General features: G+C 50.5%; 1 protein-coding gene across 1 annotated transcript; it reads left to right on the forward strand.

Annotated features, from left to right (window-relative positions):
* The first annotated feature begins 2,654 nt into the window (after positions 1-2,654).
* LOC125523777 (G-type lectin S-receptor-like serine/threonine-protein kinase At2g19130) lies at positions 2,655-5,377 on the forward strand. The gene has a single exon (XM_048688845.1). It carries the CDS (start codon positions 2,758-2,760, stop codon positions 5,290-5,292), a length of 2,535 nt encoding a protein of 844 aa, XP_048544802.1. The 5' UTR covers positions 2,655-2,757; the 3' UTR covers positions 5,293-5,377.
* The last annotated feature ends 16,518 nt before the right edge of the window (positions 5,378-21,895 follow it).

The following is a 21,895-nucleotide window of genomic DNA, read 5'->3' on the forward strand; positions in this document are numbered from 1 at the left end:
CTCCCCATTGAAATCCCACATGGGGTGGCTTCTATACTGTAGCAGCTGCACCCCTCGCATGATGCATGCGGCCATGACCCCGATCATGGTTAGTCCGGAATGAGCTAGCAATCTTATTCGGCCCATCAGGTAAATGATGTCCCTGTCACTTTCCGTCTGAGGGCTCCGTGGGCGCCAGCTCAGGCGCTTCTTTAAGGGAGCACCGTTGAATTCAGGGAGGCCGATCCGGACAGGATCCGGCAGCGGGACGTCTTCTATATAGAACCATTCTGAGGGCCAGTCTTCGGACGCCTTCTTTGGGGTTCCGGACAGATATCCGGTTCCGGCGATGCGCCACACTTCGGCTCCGCCCACTTGATACATTGACCCCTTCTTGGAACGGGGCACGAGGCAAAACAGCTCCTTCCACAGTCCGAAATGAGCTTCAACACCCAAGAACAGCTCGCAGAGGGCCACAAAGCCCGCGACGTGCAATATTGAGGCAGGCGTGAGATGATGTAGCTGGAGGTCGTAGAACTCCAGCAGCCCCCGGAGAAACGGGTGGATTGGAAATCCGAGCCCCCTTATTAAGTAAGGGACAAGGCACACCCATTCTCCTTTGGAGGGATTAGGGGCATTCTCTACTTGCTCTCCGCCGTTGTAGACGGCAAGACCGGCTCGAACCGAGACCATATAGGCCGGGGGGGGGGGGGAAATCCCTTGGTCTGGAGCGTCACTAGCTCGCTATGCGGGGTTGAACATTTCTCCCAATATCCAGGCTTAGGGCTGGAAGGGCGAGGGGAGGAGTTGCGACGGCTGGCCATGGTGGAATGGACCTTTGTCGGATGCGCTCTGGTGAACAATCGCGGAAGGGAGGAGGTGTGGATTGGATCTAAATCCTCGTCCCCTTAAATAGGACGGCTCATTTACGCGGCTAGGGGTGTGAATGTAAAAACACTCAGACTTTTCATATTCGTTTGACACGTGGGAAGCGGCCATTATTGGGCGTAGAAGCCGAGGAGCGCAACATCTACAAGAAACCGGACTTTATTCAAACAGGTGCACGGAATTTGGAGGAGAACCCGCCTTGCAATGCCGAAGACAATCTGCGCGCCGGACTCATCGTCATTGAAGCCCGGTTCGGGGGCTACTGAGGGAGTCCTGGATTAGGGGGTGTTCGGATAGCCGAACTATACCTTCGGCCGGACTCCTGGACTACGAAGATACAAGATTGAAGACTCCGTCCCGCGTCCGGGGGGACTTTCCTTGGCGTGGAAGGCAAGCTTGGCGATACGGATATGAAGATCTCCTACCATTGTAACCGACTCTATGTAACCCTAACCCTATCCGGTGTCTATATAAACCGGAGGGTTTTAGTCCGTAGGACAACATACACATCAACGATCATACCATAGGCTAGCTTCTAGGGTTTAGCCTACTCGATCTCGTGGTAGATCTACTCTTGTACTACCCATATCGTCAATATTAATCAAGCAGGACGTAGGGTTTACCTCCATCTAGAGGGCCTGAACCTGGGTAAAACTTCGTGTCCCTTATCTCCTGTTACCATCCGGCCTAGACGCACAGTTCGGGACCCCCTACCCGAGATCCGCCGGTTTTGACACCGACATGGGCCCTTTTATTCGCCGAAATGGGGCTGAAAAGTGAGCCAATATCGACGCCTGGAGGCGAGATGGGGGCGACGACTGGGCGCAAAACCGGCACAGCCCGGATTGTATCGCCGGCTCGTCCCCAGGGAGCGATTTTTATGCGCCCTGGGGGTGGGAGGGGGGGGGGGAACGGCTGGAGATGCTCTAAGCTGACCAAAGCTGTATACAAAAGCAAAATAGTATAAGAAACGAGCCGGTAACCGTATTGTACTGCTATATTTTACTGGATGTAATTTTTTTCTTCAAATACAAGGACTAAAATGAGCGAGACAGTCAATTTGGATGACTATCGATCTTTCAGATGGACTTTTGAAACAACTACCCACTAGACGATAGCAGTCAGGCGACCGGTGAGCTCAACCACCCACCCACCAGTGTTCATTATCTTGAAAATTGTCTCAAGATCTCGCCAAAAGTATTTTTGGAATAAAAGAAAGATCTGCCTCAGAAAACTTGTTTCTCACGGCTTTCTTCGTCTTGTCTCCGTGAAACCTTCTTATGTCCCTACTTACAAACTTTTCCTTCAATGAATGAATGAACTAACCGGACATGAAGTTTCTGCCCCCGAGTTCAAATGCACATCGTGAACAGTAAATAGAAGCAAATACCTAAATAAATAAATCAAATCTAATTTTTTTTCTGGCAACAAACATTATTGAATGTCGTACATATGTGCAATTTCCATGAACAAAAATAATTCCTAATGCTCTGAGAAAAAAATCAATGCTTAAAAAGACTATTTTTGACAATAATTTTGGAGCGCTGACTTTGTTACCTTTTCCCCAGACCTTCATGAATGTGATTTCATCACTAAAATTTGCACGCGGACAGAAAACTAAGCAATGTTTATTGAAAAAAATCAGAATTTCTTGAGTTTTTTTATTAATATTTTTGGATTTTACAGTTTATGTAGGAGCATCAAAATTTACAGTTTATGTATGTGCGTCAGCATGGCAGACTCGCAGTCTCGCGCCAAAACCTCTGAGTGCTCATGCCGCGGACTAATTCAAAGCCCATCACTCCTTTTTTGACAGACAAATGCACGAGCAGCAGAACATAAAATATAAAATATACATGCCGGAATCATCACGCATGTGTCGCTCGCGAGATGATTTTTCTTGCGAACATTCACCTGCCTGTATATTTGACTGCACCCCCTGATAATTCACCACTCACCAGCAACCGGAAGCGCTCCACCATCGCCATGTCACAGATCACTGCCACTTTCATGGCCCTTGCCTTGTGCTTCGCCCCTGCAGTGGGTGCAGCGGCGACTCTCTCGGCGCGGCGTCCGCTACGGGGCAAGGACACGCTGGTCTCGGCACAGGGCAAGTTCGAGCTCGGTCTCTTCACCCCTGCTGGTAGCTCCGGCGACAGGTTCTACCTCGGGATCTGGTACAAGAACATCCCCGACCAGACCATCATCTGGGTGGGCAACCGCGTGAGTCCCCTGTCTTCTCTCGCCTTCGCTGAGCTTCGTGTGTCCGCTGAAGACGGCAACCTCGAACTCGTCGGTCCAACCGGCGCCTCCGCCGCGCCGGTCGTTGTGTGGTCTTCAAACCTGCCGTCTCCCTTGTCGCCAGGCTCAAACAACACGGCGGAGATCCGCAACAACGGCAACCTGGTCCTTGTCGACGGCGGCAACTCCTCCAACGTGCTGTGGCAGAGCTTCGACCACCCGACGGACACGCAGGTGCCCGAAGCGTGGGTCGGGGAAAACAAGCTCACCGGCGAGTACCAGGTGCTGACGTCGTGGCGGAACGCCCAAGACCCCGCACCGGGGATGTTCAGCGACACAGTGGACCCCAACGGCACCAGCGAGATCTTCTTCATGTGGAACCGGTCCCGTGTGTACATGCGGACCGGCGTCTGGAACGGGCGCGTCTTCGCGAGGATGCCAGAGGCGACGAAAAACACCATCTACAACACGACATATGTCGAGACCCCGGCGTACCGGCGCGTCATCAACGAGCTCTACGACAATGCAACCATAACGCGCATCGTGCATGATCTCACCGGCCAGTCGAAAATGTACATCTGGATGCCCACGAGCCAGAACTGGCAAATCTTGTGGACTGGTCCCATGTTGCAGTGCGCCGTGTACGCGCTTTGCGGCGCGTTCGGCGTTTGCGATCAGGGAGGCAAGCTGCCTTGCCATTGTCCACCCGGGTTTGCTCCAGTGTCGGAGGCAGACTGGATGCTCAGCGATTGGAGCAGTGGTTGCCGCCGGCGCTCGCCGCTCACTTGCGCGCACAACGGATCGACGACGGACGGGTTCCTGACACTGCCAGACGTGAAGCTCCCCGATGACTCGCTCGCCGTGGGCGCTGCCCAGAGCAAAGTAGAGTGTGAATCAGCTTGCCGAAAGAGCTGCTCTTGCCAAGCCTACACCTTCTCTAACGGGGAGTGCACTGTCTGGCACGGAGAGCTCCGCAACCTTCAGCAGCTCTACATGGACTCCGACAACCCCGGGTCAGACCTGCACCTCCGGCTTTCAGAAAGAGGATTGCAAGATCTCCGTAGTGTAGACAAGAAGAAAATGGGAAGAAAGTTATGGCTTGTCCTTGGCATCATATTGGCTGGTGTTGCAGCAGTGGGCGCCTTGGTTATACTAGCATGGAGGATTGTTCTTGCCCGGAGGAGGAGACTGGTCAGTATGGCAAATGAGAATGTATTCTCCTTGGCCGTGTACAGCTACGGCGACCTCCGTGCCGCCACCAAGAACTTCTCGGAGCGTCTGGGCCGCGGAAGCTTCGGCTCGGTGTACCGCGGGGTCCTGAAGCAGCATAAGGGAGACAATTCAATTAGAGTCCAAGTAGCAGTGAAGAAGCTTGAAAGTTTTGGGCGGCAGGGTGACAAGCAGTTCCGGATGGAGGTGAGCACGTTGGGCTGCATCCAGCATGTAAACCTTGTCCGGCTCCTCGGGTTCTACTCATCGGGTGATGAGAAGATGCTCGTCTACGAGTACATGCCCAGAGGCTCCCTCGACGGCCTCCTCTTCCGTGACGACACGTGCCTGAGCTGGTGCGACCGGTACTGCATCATGCTCGGCGTCGCGAGAGGGCTGGCCTACCTGCACCACGGCTGCCGCGAGTGCATCATACACTGCGACGTCAAGCCGGAAAACATCCTGCTGGACGAGGACATGTCCCCGAAGATCGCCGACTTTGGGATGGCGAAGCTGATGGGGAGGGACTTCAGCCGCGCGCTGACGACGATGCGGGGCACCGTCGGGTACCTCGCGCCAGAGTGGATCTCTGGGCAGCCAATCAGCATCAAGGCCGACGTGTACAGCTTCGGCATGGTGCTCTTCGAGCTCATCTCAGGACGACGTAACTCCAATGGGTACAGCGAGGTGGAGGTGGCAGGGACTGGTGGGAGCGAGTCCTTGACCTTCTTCCCAGTGTGGGCCGCTGGAAAGGTTTTGGAAGGCGAGGTGGGCGCCGTGGCTGACCCGCGGCTGCGCGGCGAGGTGATGTCGGAGGAGCTGGAGCGGGCGTGTAGAGTGGCGTGCTGGTGCATCCAAGACGAGGAGGAGCAGCGCCCGACCATGGCGCAGGTCGTGCAGGCGCTGGAAGGTGCGGTTCACATCCAAGTGCCGCCGGTGCCACGAACCCTGCAGCACCTTGTCACCCTCACGTAGTTCTCACGCCGCGGGAACCTTTTGACTAACGAAATGGTTTTTGAACAAGATTGTACGGGCTTACACATCAAGTGCCGACCGAAATTACTAGTTTGGACTTTCGAGGCTCCATGGTTTAATAAGATCTTTTATCCAATTATTTAAAGAGAGCTGCCTCTACAATTTTATATAACAAAAACCACAGCGAAAATACCAAATGGAGACCGAGAGCTCCATGGAGGTTTTAATTTGAAAACTTCAAAAAAAAATCAGTTTCATAAAATTCTGAAAAATAAACATATACCTAGAGACATACTCCCTCCGTTCCTCAATATAGGGTGTATAGTTTTTGGCACGGAAATTAAAGAACGCATGTGGAGGGAAAATTTCACAAGTTTTGGGAGAGATTGCACCTGACTAATTGACATGAGAAAATAGGGGAGCTTGCCCTATATAAGGAAATGTAATCAAATCCCTTAAAAAATTATCCAAACGAGTGGTGCAACGCAATAAACCTTATATTTCGGACTTTTTCTTAAAAATCTATACACCTTATATCAAGGAACAGAGGGAGTAATATACATGTGTGTGAATTTTCAGGTCAAATGCGTTAAAATGAGAGCCACTCAAAAAAGATAAATCTATGACTTTTTAGCATATATAATATTCATCCTCAAAGTCCAAGATTTTATTGGTGTGCTCGCAATTCAAGGTATTTCATTCTGAAATTTTACACAAATACACATTACATCCTTGTATACATGGGTATATTTTTCAGATTTTCTTAAAATGAAAAGTTTGAATTTGGAAATTTAAAAACTAAAGGCCTCTATAGAGCTTGGTCTCCAAACCGCCCTACTCAAACCACAATGTCTTACGAACTCTACCAGCAGAAAATAAAGCATGACAGATAAGCTAGGCACCCTAGGGCGAACTGGTGAACCTCATTATATTTGGGCACCCACACAAGTCGAACCCTGACGCATGAGAATGAGTAGAGTTATAACTTGTTCTCACAATTTGGAATTTCTCTTACAATAGTGAAGGGCGAGATGGTGATGGAGATGAAAGGACTATAACTAAAAAGATCTCCAAAGGTTCTTCAAATCTCCTCCTTTCTGTTGTGAACGTGGTGGCGGCGGCTAGGGTTCTGCTCCTCTCCTGGTGCCTTCACGAAAGTGTCTTGTATAAACGGGTTGGAGCTGCTGGCACCTCATACGACCGCTCATGCGAGCGTTGGCGGTCGAATGGAAGGTCGTCTTTTGCTCTGGCGTGCATGATGACTTGGCTCTCCACCTGGAAGTTGTTCCATTTGACTTGATTTTCAGTAATCCTCCTTGGTTTCCTTCCATAAATGGTATTTTGTGCCAAACACTAGAAACATTGATTTTCTTCTCTTTTGAAGGATTAGCGTTAGAAATAACTGTGATGTGGCAAAGATCTGATGAAAACCAAATAAGAATCACTAGAAAATGATCACAAATTCTCGAGCTATCACTCCGCGCCACCTCTCAAGTGCCATATTCCTCTCGGCGCTTGAATCCCACCCGTCGACTGACCACCATCACAACCACGTCCACCCATTGGCCGGGCTTAGCACTCTCCCAACAGTTTGTGGGCTAGTTGTTGCCGGTCATGAAGTGTGACCATTGCCTCCGGCTGATGTTGCGCCTCATTTCAAGCATGCCAAAACATCCCGGATTGGTGTTCTACATGTATGAAAATGACGGAGTGAGTGCCATGTTGTACATTTATTCTTAGGATTCGTCGCAATTTAAAACTTATTGTTTTTTCAAAATTTTATGTAGGAAGGATGCAAGCTTTGGTATTGGAAGAAGAGTACAATGATCTATTCATAGCGAGGAATTTCCTAGATGTTCATGCACTACATGCTAAAGATGAGACCAGTCCAAATTTGAGGAACAGAGAAGAAAGAAATGTGCAAGCTTGGGAAGCCAATAGTTAGAAGCAACAATGTAGGCAACGAAGGCATAGAGAAAAGATTAATTGGGCTAGTAGGAGCAGTTAGGGAAGTGGTGTTTTCATTGAAGTGTGTAATTTTTTTAGTAGTTTCTTTGGATCAGTTCTCTTAGCAAAGAACTGGCGAAGTATGTGACCAAGATGTAATTTGATAAAATAATTTAGTAGTGAAGTTTATCTCGGTGGCCCAAATTTAAACAAATTTGGCAAAAAGAAATAAGTACTCCGTTAAATTTTGGAGATCGGTTAGAAATGACACTTGTTTAGAGGAGCAAATATACTTCTCTAAAGGATACTCCACAATATCTTCTAAATTACAGGAGATCTGTTAAAGTTGGCCTAAGCACGCACTACTAGGGAAAACCTTATACACAGAAATTTAGCAGTAGCACTGGGCAAGAAGAGGCGCTACTGCTAATTAGCAGTAGTGCGGGCAATAAACAGGCGCTACTGCTACCAACTTAGCAGTAGGGCGGCTCGGTAGAACCACGCTACTACTAAAATTGACCGACCGTTCCGGCCATGCTAGGTTTAGCAGTAGCGCGCCCACGTTGACCGCGCTACTGCTAATAAAATAGTAGTAGCACGCTTTTTTTGCAGGTCGCTACTGCTAATTTTGAACCTGGCCACATGGCGGGCCCTGCTTAGCAGTAGCACCTATGCCAGAAGCGCGCTACTACTATCTTATTAGCAGTAGCGCGTTTTACGCCCAGCGCTACTGCCAAACCACAGTCATACCACCTTTTTCCTCCCCCTCCCCCTCCCCCATCCTCTCCTCCTTCACTTTCCCCTAGCTCCCACCCCCTCTCTCCCCCACTTTGCTTCTTTCTTACTACTTCTTCCCCATTATTCTCCTTCTTCTACCTATCTTTCTCTCCCTTTATTACTCCTGGCTAACTACATCACCTCCATTAATGTATCTCCTTTCTCTTTTTCCTTCCCCCTCCACTAGTTGAACTTGTCTCCTCCCAAACTAGCTAGCTAGGTAGATCTAGCTAGCATTTAGTGACCTATATACCTCCCTAACTAGATCTATAGCCTTGTCAAGAAGACCTTTATTATTCCATAGGTGTGTGTGCCGACACCTATCGACATCAACATCACCATGCTCGATCTCGAGACAGGTGATTAAAAAATTATGCTTTTGTAAGAATGGAAATATGTGTTTGTGTGCGATATGACATAATTGGGTGATATGATGGAAATTGTGTGTGTGGCATGAGTTGCCGTCGAATTGTGATTGTGAGTTGCCTATGTTTTGACGAAATGTCGATTTATTTCTGTTTCGGCGAATTCCGGGCAAACTCTCTATGTCCTATTTTCAGGGAAGGTCATGCCGAATTTTTGTATGACTTTGATGCATGCATGCATTTTTATAATCATTTTTTATTATTACCATGCAGGCGTTCATGATGGTCAGTGGAACGATGGTGGACAGGTGGTTGCGGTCGGCTAGCCCCGATGAGCCTCCCAAGTACCTAAATGATGTTCTTCCCGCGGGGAATATGTGTCCTACTAGTGTGGATGAGGCCAAGAAGATTGTGTGCCCTCTTGATCTGCTGCACGTTAGATACCATGCATGCATCAACGATTGCATAATTTATTGGAAGGAGCACGCGGAAAAGACAAGATGTCCGGTGTGCAATGCTTCTTGATACAAGAAGGCCGGGAAGAAATCTCCCCAGAAAGTTGTATGGTACTTACAGATCACTACCCGTTTACAACGGTATTTCGTAGATCCTAAGGAAGCAAAGCTCATGCGCTGGCACACGGAGAGGAAGAAAGCCCGATGATAGAGATGAATCGAAGCTGAGACACGTCGTGGATGGAAGACAGTGGAGAGCGTTCAACGGTGAATATCAATATTTTGCATGTGATGCAAGGAACAATTTCCTACGCTCACGCAAGATCTATCTAGGAGATGCATAGCAACGAGAGGGGGAGAGTGTGTTCACGTACCCTCGTAGACTGAAAGCGGAAGCGTTTGACAACGCGGTTGATGTAGTCAAACTTATTCTCGTTCTGACCGATCAAGCACCGAACATACGGCACCTCCGAGTTCTGCACACGTTCAGCTCAATGACGTCCCTCAAACTCTTGATCCAGCAAAGTGTCGAGGGACAGTTCCGTCAGCACGACGGCGTGGTGACGGTGATGGTGAAGTGATCCACGCAGGGCTTCGGCTAAGCACTACGTAGATATGACCGGAGGCATAAACTATGAAGGGGGGCGCCGCACACGGCTAACAATTGTTGGTGTGTGTTCTAGCGGTGCCCCCCTTTATATATATAGGTTGGAGGGGAGGAGAGGCAGCCAAGAGGGCGCCCCAAGTAGGAGGAATCCTACTTGGGGTCCTCCCAATTCGGCCTCCCCCCTTTCCTATTCCTATTCGAAGTAGGAAGGGAAGAGGGGGAAGGGGAATCATATTCCCTTTTTCCTTTCCTCCTTCCCCTTTTCTATTCCAATTTGGCCAGCCCATATGGAAGGGGCGCACCAGCCCCTTAGGGGCTGGTCTGTGCCCCTCTTGGCCCATTAAGGCCCATGTAGTAGCCAGGGATGCCCAGAACCCCTTCCGGTGACCCGATATGCACCCGGTACCCCCAGAACACTTCCGGTGTCCGAATATCATCGTCCAATATATGAATCTTTACCTCTAGACCATTTCAAGACTCCTCGTCATGTCCGTGATCTCATCTGCCACTCCGAACAACATTCGGTCACAAAATCACATAACTCATATAATACAAAATCCTCATCGAACGTTACGCGTGTGGACCCTACGGGTTCGAGAACTATGTAGACATGACCAAGACACCTCTCCGGTCAATCACCAACAGCGGAACCTGGATGCTCATATTGGTTCCCACATATTCTACAAAGATCTTTATCGGTCGTACCGTAATGACAGCATGCGTTATTCCCTTTGTCATCGGTATGTTAGTTGCCCGAGATTCGATCGTCGGTATCTCCATACCTAGTTCAATCTCGTTACCGACAAGTCTCTTTACTCGTTCCGAAATGCATCATCCCATAACTAACTCATTAGTCACATTGGTTGCAAGGCTTATTATGATCTGCATTACCGAGAGGGCCCAGAGATACCTCTCCGATACTCGGAGTGACAAATCCTAATCTCGATCTATGCCAACCCAACAAACACCTTCGGAGATACCTGTAGAGCATCTTTATAATCACCCAGTTACGTTGTGATGTTTGATAGCACACAAGGTATACCTCCGGTATCCGGGAGTTGCATGATCTCATAGTCAAAGGAATATGTATATAACATGAAGAAAGCAATAGCAATAAAACTTAACGATCATTATGCCAAGCTAACGGATGGGTCTTGTCCATCACATCATTCTCCTAATGATGTGATCCCATTCATCAAATGACAACACATGTCTATGGTTAGGAAACTTAACCATATTTAATTAATGAGCTAGTCTAGTAGAGGCTTACTAGGGACACGGTGTTTTGTCTATGTATCCACACATGTATCAAGTTTCCGGTTAATACAATTCTAGCATGAATAATAAACATTTATCATGATATTAGGAAATATAAAATAACAACTTTATTATTGCCTCTAGGGCATATTTCCTTCACATAGCACATGGCTCGTGTTTGTATGGATGTACAACCTCCTCCCTTGGCTGTGCATGAAGTCGAAGTACATACACATGAGCATGTCGATTCAAGGGTCGAAACAACCGTGAAATAATATTATTCTGTATCTGCGGCTACTTCAAGAGGAGTTAGACACGTTATGGAAAACACTGGCCAAGACATGGGACGCCAGCAAAGGCAAGTATTTCTATATGAGAGCTGCGTTGATCATGACGGTGCACGACTATCTCGGTTACGGATATGTCACAGGTCAGGTGTGCCATGGATATTGCGGATGCACACGGTGCATGGATGATACGACATCTCAGCAGCTAACGTCAAGGAACGGGTCTGGGAAAATCGTGTACATGGGGCATCAAAGATGGCTCGAGAAGGACGACCCGTGGAGAAACCGTGGAGATCTATTCAATGGTGAGGCTGAGTATCGAGGACCTCCACGTAAGCGGAGCGGCGCCGAAATCGATGAGTTGTTGAAAAACTAGGAATAGTGCCCCACACCGAGAAAGACGATGAAAAAGGCGCCGGAGCCGCTACTGAAGGTATGGAAGACGAGGTCTGTTTTCTGGTACTTGGAGTACTGGCACAAACTCGACACACCTCATTGCCTTGATCAAATGCATATATGTAAGAATGTCCTTGAGAGCTTGCTTGCGACACTGATGAACATGCTAGATAAGACCAAGGATGGGCCAAAGGCAAGAAAAGACTTGCAAGATTTGGAGATCAGGGCAGATCTACACATGCCGCCCCGTAAAAAGTCAGAGGAGACAGAGATGGAGACAGAGGCGAGGGAGAAGAAGGGCAAAAAAGTAAAGGAAGAGGATTATTGCCCCCTTCTTGCTTCACCTTAAGTCCGGCTGAGATCGATCAATTCTTCAAGTGCCTTACCGGAATCAAAGTTAGTTCTGGTTACTGTGTCAAGATAAGCAAATATCTGGACACGAAGAAGAAAAGGTTCAGCGAGATGAAGTCCCATGATTGTCATGTGATGATGACGCAGATACTACCTGTTGTCCTTAGAGTGATAATGGACAAGCACGTCCGTGACACGCTTATTGGTCTCTGCAACTTTTTTGACATCATCTCTCGAAAGTCGATCAGTGTGAAGCAGCTCCGAAGGCTACAGGAAGAGATCGTTGTGATACTAAATGAGCTTGAGATATACTTCCCACCCGCGTTCTTTGACATCATGTTGCATATGTGTGTCCATATTGTGGACGGCATAATAGACCTGGGGCCGTCATTCCTGCACAACATGATGCCGTTTGAGAGGATGAATGGGATCATCAAAGGATTCGTTCGTAACATGTCCCGTCCGGATGGAAGCATCGTCTAGGGCTATCTGGCACAAGAGTGCATCTCTTTCTGCGAGAATTTTCTATATGGCGTAGACTGGCCGTCTGGTGTTGGTTTGCCCGTTAACAAGCATGATGGGAGTTTCGAAGGAGATGGTCACTCCAACGGTCGCAGGGAACTGCATGTGGCCTACTCATATCGACGCAACGACTTTGATAGAGCAAACTTGGTAGTGGTACAACAACTAGACCAGGTAAATCCTTTCGTGGAAATGCACAAAGAAACTATCGCAAAGAAGTATCATGACCGTGGGGTATGCAGGACAGACGCCGAAGTTACTAGAGAGCACAACTCCACTTTCCTGCATCGGTTCAAAGAGCATATTATTGCTAATACCCTGAAAGAGGGCTCTAACGACGGATTGCTCATATACAACTTAGCACATGGCCCCTCGCCCAACCTCATCACCTATCAGGCATACGATATCAATGGATACACGTTCTACACGGAGGCCAAAGATATGGACAGTGATGATCAGAACTCAGGGGTGATGATGGAATGCATGACCAACAGCAACGACGGCGCAACTGAGAGATTTTACGGAAGGGTCAAGGAGATCTGGGAGCTTGACTACTCTGGACTGCACAATGCGACGATGTTCTGTGTCAGATTGGCTAAGAATGTCGAAAGAGAAAACCGGTATTTCACTACCATGACTATACCCGACGCCAAGAGTGATGAAGCCATGTACCTAGGGTAGGGGCACGGACCTGTCCAAAAAGCCCTACCCTAGGACATCCCTAGAAGAAGTCACCTTTCAATCGACTTGAAGGTATCCCACTCGACGGGTTCAAGACACTCGACCACGAAGCAATCACTCGACCATGGAGCCAACCACTCGACCGCCAGGAGACCTAAAGTCACTCCGCAGGCAAACGGTCGGCTATCAAGTAGTCTTTATGGCCATTATAGCACTTTATTAGGGGCGTTACCAGTAACGCCCAACCTTAAATGTACCTTAAACCCTGCATTACTGAGGGCAGGAGGGGGCCGGCAAACTCTATATAAGCCACCCCCTCCTCAGTATGAAGGGTTCGCACCCCTGTTATTCACACGCCAGTAATCCAGTCGACCGCCTCCGGGCACCGAGACGTAGGGCTGTTACTTCCTCCGCGAAGGGCCTGAACTCATACATCTTGGTGTGTTTACAACTTCCCAATAGCTGAGATCTAGCCTCTCCATACATACCCCCCTACATCAATGTCAGAGTTGGAACCACGATAGTTGGCGCCCACCTTGGGGCAGGGATCTTAGCACCTGATTGGAGAAGTTGCGATTTTTCCGATCCCTTTGATCATGGTTTCGTGCGGAGTTTTGGTGGAGGGCCGCGAGATCCACCTCGGCGCACTCACGTTCATCGCCAACGACTCCGCCTGGCTTCAGGAGGCGCCACTCGACATCGACGCGCTCTCTGTCCGCGGTGCGACGCATTTCCGCGCATGCGTTTGTGGCGTCCTCCTGCGGCAGCCGTCGACCCAGTATCGGTCGGCCCCCGTATCGTCTCCCCGCTCTGTCTCCCACCGGCGCAAGCGCTCCGGTCGGTCGAGACTTCAGAGGTGGGTGAGGCATGCCGTGGCTCGCCAGTCGGCCGCCCCGCAAGTCGCGGCAATCGAGCCCGACGAATCCCTTTGCGGCCTGTTCGACCTGTCGACTGGCTCCGCGGAGACCGCGTCCGAGTGCGACAGCAACGACCCAGCGGCTGAGATCCTGGCGGTCGATGGAACGCACAGTCCTCCCGGTATCCCTCGCGCTGATGGAGGCGCGGGTGGGGGCGACCCGTCGCATCCCCACGATGAGTATCTCCCCGAACCTCTCACGTCATTACAGCGAGAGGAGCTTCGCCGCCGGAACACGGACGCACTCCGCACTCCTATCGTCGGAGAGTCCCCCGAGGCCCGGGCCTTGGAGGACGCGCGCTTGGCTAATTTGGCCGAGCGCACTTGACTGGAGAATCTCCAGTGAGCACTTGACGAGCAAGCGCGTCAGCGGGCTCCCGAGTCTAGTCGACGCCAGCTCTTCCCGCCGACGCAGGTATACCGAACCCCAGTTCAGAATTTGGCCGCCGCGGCCCGTATAGCAGAATCGATTCAGCCCTCCCAGTCGGAGGCTGGCAGGGGCTTGTTACAGATCAGAGCGTTGCTCCGGGCGGCGGGAAACCAGAATTCCGCTGTTTCTCAGTCGCGGAATAGGATCCACAGTCGATCCGTTGCAACAGATACAGTCCAGTCGGCTCACAGCCCGCGGTCGCCCCCGAGGCGTGAGGGACGTGGCGACCGGCATGATTAGTACAGAAGGAATGAGCAGTATGATCACCAATCCGATCGTGATGATCGATGTCGAGTGCCAACCCCTCCCCCGAGGAGTGGGTCATATGCGCCTCGACATCGAGATGACAGGCGCCCTCATAGCGTTGGGCAGAGGATTCCCGTCGACCCCAGGGACCCAGGCTTTGACGCGAGATCTGTCCTCGTTCAAGGCTTGGTTGACAGGAACATGGCTCATCGGGAAGGCCAGAACAGAGATGCGCTCGCCAGCAGCAGAATACGTGTTTCAGGGCCAGAGTGTTTCAGTCGAGCCATCAGGGCCGCGGTGATTCCCCCCAACTTTCGGTTGGTGACTGGAGTCAGCAAGTTCACCGGTGAGTCTAAGCCTGACACTTGGCTCGAAGATTACCGAGTGGCTGTACAGATTGGCGGTGGCAATGATGAGGTGGCTATGAAGCATTTGCCTCTCCAGTTAGAGGGCTCGGCCAGAGCATGGCTGAATTAGTTAGCACCCAGCAGCATCTACACTTGGTAGGATCTCTCTCGAGTGTTTGTCACAACCTTTGAGGGAACATGCAAGCGACCCGCAGGCCTTACAGAATTGCGGTCTTACGTGCAGAAGCCGAGTGAAACTCTGAGGGATTACATCCAGAGGTGGATCACTTTGCATCACACAGTTGAGAACGTACCGGATCACCAAGCAGTTTGTGCCTTTAAAGAAGGCGTCAAGAATAGAGAGTTGAACCTGAAGTTCGGTCGGACCGGAGAAATGTCCCTGAATCGGATGATGGAAATTGCCACCAAATACGCTAACGGAGAAGATGAAGATCGACTCCGGAGTGGCAAGCAGAAAGCAGTCGCCCAGGAAACCGGGGGCAATTCCAGTCGGAAGCAGAAGCGGAAGGCCGAGCCAGCCTCCCCTGGGGAGGCCCTGGCCGCAACCCAGGGAAATTTCAAGGGAAAACCCAAAGGCCCCTGGAAGCCCAAGAAAGTCAAGGATCAAGATGGAAATGATGTTTTGGACCTGCCATGTCACATCCACACCAAGAAAGATGAAGAGGGTAATTTCATTTACCCAAAGCATACCACTCGACAGTGCCGGCTCCTGATCCAGCAGTTTTAGGGCAAACAGCCCAAAGATAAGGAAAAAGAGTCGGGAAGAGTCGAGGACAAGGAAGATAGCGACGACGGATACCCCCAAATCAATTCCACCCTGATGATTTTTGCTGATGTTGAAAGCAAAAGTCGACTGAAAGTCATTAACCGTGAGGTGAATATGGTTGCTCCGGCGACACCCAGTTATCTGAAGTGGTCTCAGACTGCCATCACATTCAACCGATCCGATCACCCTACGCACATTGCCACCCCTGGGAGGCAAGCTTTGGTGGTCGACCCAGTTGTCGAGGGCACTCGACTGACCAAAGTCCTAATGGATGGTGGCAGTGGCCGGAACATATTGTATGCTGAAACATTGAAAGGGATGGGCATTCTGATGTCCAGGCTCAGTGCCAGCAACATGATCTTCCATGGAGTCATTCCTGGAAAGAAAGCCGAGTCACTCGGCCAGATTGCTCTCGACGTGGTTTTCGGTGATTCAAAGAATTACCGCAGGGAAAAGTTGACATTTGAGGTTGTGGACTTCCAAAGTGCTTATCATGCTATTCTGGGCCGGCCAGCTTATGCACGCTTCATGGCTCGACCGTGCTACGTGTATCTCAAGTTGAAGATGCCCGGCCCCAGAGGTGTGATCACCGTTACCGGCAATCGGAAGAAAGCAGAAGAGTGTTTTCAGAAAGGATCGAAGATTGCTGACGCTCAGATGGCAGTTGTTGAGCTACAAGAGTACCAGAAGACTGCTGATCCGAGTGAATTGCTACGAGCCAAGAAGCCTGCTTCAGAATCTGCTTTTCAGTCGTCCGGTGAAACTAAGCCAGCTCACATTCACCCGACCGACCCCGACGCTGCTCCGACTCACATCTCGACGACGCTCGACTCCAAATAGGAAGAAGCGCTCATCCAGTTCCTCTGTGAGAACTGGGACGTCTTCGCATGGAAGCCTTCTGACATGCCTGGAGTTCCCAGGGGGCTGGCTGAGCACCGTCTACGAGTCGACCCGAAGTTCAAGCCTGTGAAAGAACATCTTCGACGGTCCGCCGTCCAGAAGAGGAAAGCTATTGGCGAGGAGGTGGCTCAGCTCTTAGCAGCGGAGTTCATCCGAGAGATTTACCACTCCGAGTGGCTCGCCAATGTAGTCATGGTCCCCAAAAAGGACAAGTCACTTCGCATGTGCATTGACTTCAAACATATCAATCGGGCCTGCCCGAAAGATCATTTCCCTCTCCCTCGCATCGACCAAATAGTCGACTCGACTGCGGGGTGCGAGAGACTGTCTTTTCTAGATGCCTATTCCGGGTACCATCAGATCCGTCTGTATGGACCCGACGAGATCAAAACAGCTTTCATCACTCCATTCGGATGCTTCTGTTATGTCACCATGCCGTTCGGCCTCAAGAACGCCGGAGCCACGTTCATGAGAATGATTCAGAAGTGTTTACTCACTCAAATCAGTCGGAATATGGAGGCATACATGGATGATATAGTGGTCAAGTCACGCAAAGGTTCTGACCTGCGGACTGACCTTGCTGAAACCTTTGCCAACCTCAGGAGGTACGATATCAAGCTCAATCCATCAAAGTGCACATTCGGAGTTCCAGGTGGAAAGTTACTCGGTTTTCTCGTTTCCGAACGAGGAATCGATGCCAATCCCGAGAAAGTTGGCACCATACTCCGGATGAAGCGCCCTGTGCGTGTACACGATGTCCAGAAACTTACAGGTTGCTTGGCCGCTCTAAGTCGATTCATTTCTCGTCTCGGTGAAAAGGCGTTGCCTCTTTACCGACTGATGAAGAAGTCTGACAAGTTCGAGTGGACTCCAGAAGCTGACGCATCGTTTGCAGAGCTCAAAGCTCTGCTCTCCACCCAGCGGGTGCCTGCTGCCCCAATCAGTAAAGAGCCTCTGCTGCTGTACATCGCGGCCACAGGACAAGTTGTCAGTACAGTACTCACGGTCGAGCGGGAAGAAGAAGGAAAGGCCTTCAGAGTTCAGCGCCCAGTATATTATGTGTCTGAAGTTTTGACCCCTTCGAAGCAAAGATATCCCCATTACCAGAAGCTTGTATATGGGATCTACATGACCACGAAGAAGGTTGCACACTACTTCTCTGACCATTCCATTACAGTCGTCAGCGATGCCCCACTGTCAGAGATCTTGCACAACAGAGATTCAACTGGCCGAGTGGCTAAGTGGGCGATTGAACTCCTCCCCCTAGATATCAAGTTTGAAGCAAAGAAGGTTATCAAGTCCCAAGCAATTGCAGATTTCGTCGCCGAGTGGATTGAACAGCAACTCCCGACTCAAGTTCATTCGGAGCACTGGACCATGTTCTTCGATGGATCTAAGATGCTGAACGGTTCCGGTGCTGGGGTAGTATTGGTATCCCCCCGAGGAGATAAGCTCAGATACGTTCTCCAGATTCACTTCGATTCCTCCAACAATGAAGCAGAATATGAAGCACTCTTGTACGGGTTGCGCATGGCCATTTCACTCGGCGTCCGGCGCCTCATGGTCTACGGCGACTCAGATTTGGTGGTTAATTAGGTGATGAAGGAGTGGGACGTCAGAAGCCCAGCTATGACTGGCTATTGCAATGCAGTAAGAAAGCTAGAAAAGAAATTCGAGGGGTTAGAGCTTCATCACATCCCCCGACTGAAAAATCAAGCAGCAGATGATCTGGCAAAGATAGGCTCCAAGAGAGAAGCCATTCCCAGCAATGTGTTTTTGGAGCACATCCGCTCGCCGTCAGTCCAGGAGGATCCCTTCGCAGAAGAAGCCCCGCAACCGAAAAGTGCCACAGATCCGACTGAAGTCGAAATTCCTGCTGTGGTCGAGCTAGTCATGGAGGTCTTGGCTATCACTCCTGACTGGACGGTACCATACATCGCGTATATCTTGAGGAAAGAACTCCCGGAGGACGAGGAAGAGGCTCGACAGATCGTCCGCCGATCCAAGGCCTTCACAGTCATAAAGGGACAGTTGTATAGGGAAAGCGCGACTGGAATCGGTCAGAAATGCATAACACCAGAAGAGGGTCAGATGATCCTTAATGATATCCACTCGGGGACCTGTGGTCACCATGCGTCCTCTCGGACCATTGTGGCTAAAGCATACCGAGCAGGATTTTACTGGCCAAGAGCAAATGAGATGGCAAAAGAGATAGTCGACAAGTGTGGAGGTTGCCAGTTCTACTCCAACATGTCACACAAGCCTGCATCAGCCCTGAAGACCATTCCACTCATCTGGCCCTTTGCTGTCTGAGGACTGGACATGGTCGGTCCACTGAGAACAGGCAGGAGCGGATTGACGCATGTGCTTGTGGCAGTCGACAAGTTCACCAAATGGATTGAAGCCAAGCCTATCAAGAATCTCGATGCTTGCACTGCTATCAGTTTCATCAGAGGGCTGACGTTCAGATATGGGGTCCCGCATAGCATCATCACCGACAATGGGTCAAACTTCGATTCAGACAAGTTCAGAGCTTTTTGCGCCTCTCAAGGCACGCGAGTCGACTACGCGTCGGTCGCGCATCCTCAGTCGAATGGACAAGCTGAAAGAGCAAATGGTCTGATTCTCAAAGGATTGAAGCCTCGATTGATGCGTGATCTCAAGCATGCAGCATGCGCTTGGGTCAACGAACTTCCGTCGGTTTTGTGGGGGCTGAGGACCACCCCGAACCGATCAACCGGAAGAACGCCATTTTTTCTAGTTTACGGAGCCGAAGCCGTCCTGCCGAGTGATCTACTTCACAACGCCCCCAGAGTCGAGCTTTATAACGAAGATGAAGCAGAGCAAGCCCGGCAAGACGCAGTCGACCTCCTAGAGGAGGAGAGGGAAATGGCTATGGTCAGATCAACCATCTATCAGCAAGACTTGCGTCGATTCCATGCCAGAAATGTGAAGAGCCGAGCCTTCCAGGAAGGAGATTTGGTCCTCCGAGTGGATCAACAGAAACCACACAAACTTGCTCCTACTTGGGAAGGTCCCTTCATCGTCACCAGAGTCCTCCACAATGGAGCATATCACCTCTACAATGTTGATCACCAGACCGACGAGCCACGAGCTTGGAATGCGGAACTACTCCGCCCCTTTTACACTTGAGTTCTCCCTTGGACGAGATGTAATAAGAAAAAATTTCTGCAGTTCATTTTTACCAAAGACAAGAGCGTCCCAATAATTGCTGTCACTGTTGTTTGCATACGAAATCCCCCAGTGGGTGACATAGCTGCGAATCCGTTTCGCCTAAGTTTGAAAAAATCCTACCGAGTGGAGAGCAATCCTCCCACTCGGGGGGCTTAGCTGCAGTCCAGTACTCGCCTAAGTTCTCTCACTTAGAGGCTTAGCTGTAGTCAGGCGCTCGCCTAAGTATATAAAAATCCTACCGAGAGGAGAGCAAACCTCCCACTCGGGGGCTTAGCTGCAGTCCAGTACTCGCCTAAGTTCTCTCACTTAGAGGCTTAGCTGCAGTCAGGCGCTCGCCTAAGTTTGAAAAAAATCCTACCGAGTGGAGAGCAATCCTCCCACTCGGGGGCTTAGCTGCAGCCCAGTACTCACCTAAGTTCTCTCACTTAGAGGCTTAGCTGCAGTCGGGCGCTCGCCTAAGTATATAAAAATCCTACCGAGTGGAGAGCAATCCTCCCACTCGGAGGCTTAGCTGCAGCCCAGTGCTCGCCTAAGTGTTTAAAAATCCTACCGAGTGGAGAGCAAACCTCCCACTCGGGGGCTTAGCTGCAGGCCAGCGCTCGCCTAAGTGTTTAAAAAGCCTACCGAGTGGCGAGCCAGACTCCCACTTGGAGGCTTAGCTGCAGCCCAGTGCTCGCCTAAGTGTTTAAAAATCCTACCGAGTGGAGAGCAAACCTCCCACTCGGGGGCTTAGCTGCAGCCCAGCGCTCGCCTAAGTGTTTAAAAATCCTACCGAGTGGCGAGCCAGACTCCCACTCGGAGGCTTAGCTGCAGCCCAGTGCTCGCCTAAGTGTTTAAAAAATCCTACCGAGTGTAGAGAAACCCTCCCACTCGGGGGCTTAGCTGCAGTCCAGCACTCGCCTAAGTTCTCTCACTTAGAGACTTAGCTGCAGTCCGGCACTCGCCTAAGTTTGAAAAAATCCTACCGAGTGGAGAGCGATCCTCCCACTCGGGGGCTTAGCTGCAGTCCAGCACTCGCCTAAGTTCCCTCACTTAGAGACTTAGCTGCAGTCCGACACTCGCCTAAGTTCAAAAAAATCCTACCGAGTGGAGAGCGATCCTCCCACTCGGGGGCTTAGCTGCAGTCCAGCACTCGCCTAAGTTCTCTCACTTAGAGACTTAGCTACAGTCCGACACTCGCCTAAGTTTGAAAAAATCCTACCGAGTGGAGAGCGATCCTCCCACTCGGGGGCTTAGCTGCAGCCCAACGCTCGCCTAAGTGTTTAAAAATCCTACCGAGTGGAGAGAAAACCTCTCACTCGGAGGCTTAGCTGCAGCCCAGTGCTCGCCTAAGTACAAGACACAACCTAATCCGCGAGTCGACTGCTACCTTCCCCTTCGGAGCTGCGCCGCAAATACAAGGTTATTCCGAGTGAAGATCAAGATCCACTCGACGAATCAAACCATGAAGATATTCAACGAGAAATCAAGATCAGATAAAGCCTAAAAGGTCCCAGACCTCAGGCCAAAGTAATCGAGCCCTCAGCTCGACGGAGTTTAACGGTTACAAAATCCACTCGGCATTCCGAGGCAAATTTAAAGTGGAGCTTAAAAGTTTTTCACTCCTCAGGTGGAGGACTGGAAGGGGCGACGAACTCGTCCAAGTCGATCCCGTGTGCAATACGGGTGGCAGCAGCGATGAAAGTCTCCATGAAATCTTGAAAGTTGTGCTTCCTGGTATTGGCAACTTGGATGGCGGCCAGCTTCTCTTCTCGCGCCTCCTTGCAATGGACGCGGACCAGAGACAGAGCCACATCAGCGCCACACCGAGAAGAAGACTTCTTCCACTCCTGCACTCGGTCGAGGATTCCGTTAAGTCGAGTCATCAGAGACTCGAGATCGTTTTGGAGCGTAGCCTCTGGCCAAAGTGTCGGGTCGATCCGTGACATGGCAACCTTCAGTCGAGCCAAGTAGTCCACGACGCCGTCAATGCGAGATTCCAGTCGGAGCAGATTCATGGCAGCTTCATCTTTCACGGGAGAGTTGATTGGATCCAAACCTGTTTCGATCTGCCCAGTCTCCTCTTCAAAGTTCTGGCAAAGCTCTGCGTACACAATCCAAGGATAAGTCAATTTTCATAGACTGAGTCGACACAAAA

This window comes from Triticum urartu, chromosome 7, assembly GCF_003073215.2.
Source record: "Triticum urartu cultivar G1812 chromosome 7, Tu2.1, whole genome shotgun sequence".
NCBI classification, from domain to species: domain Eukaryota; kingdom Viridiplantae; phylum Streptophyta; class Magnoliopsida; order Poales; family Poaceae; genus Triticum; species Triticum urartu.

Bases quoted from the DNA above. Each gene is read 5' to 3' on its own strand.
- LOC125523777 (XM_048688845.1), top strand. From the start codon at position 2,758: ATGATTTTTCTTGCGAACATTCACCTGCCTGTATATTTGACTGCACCC.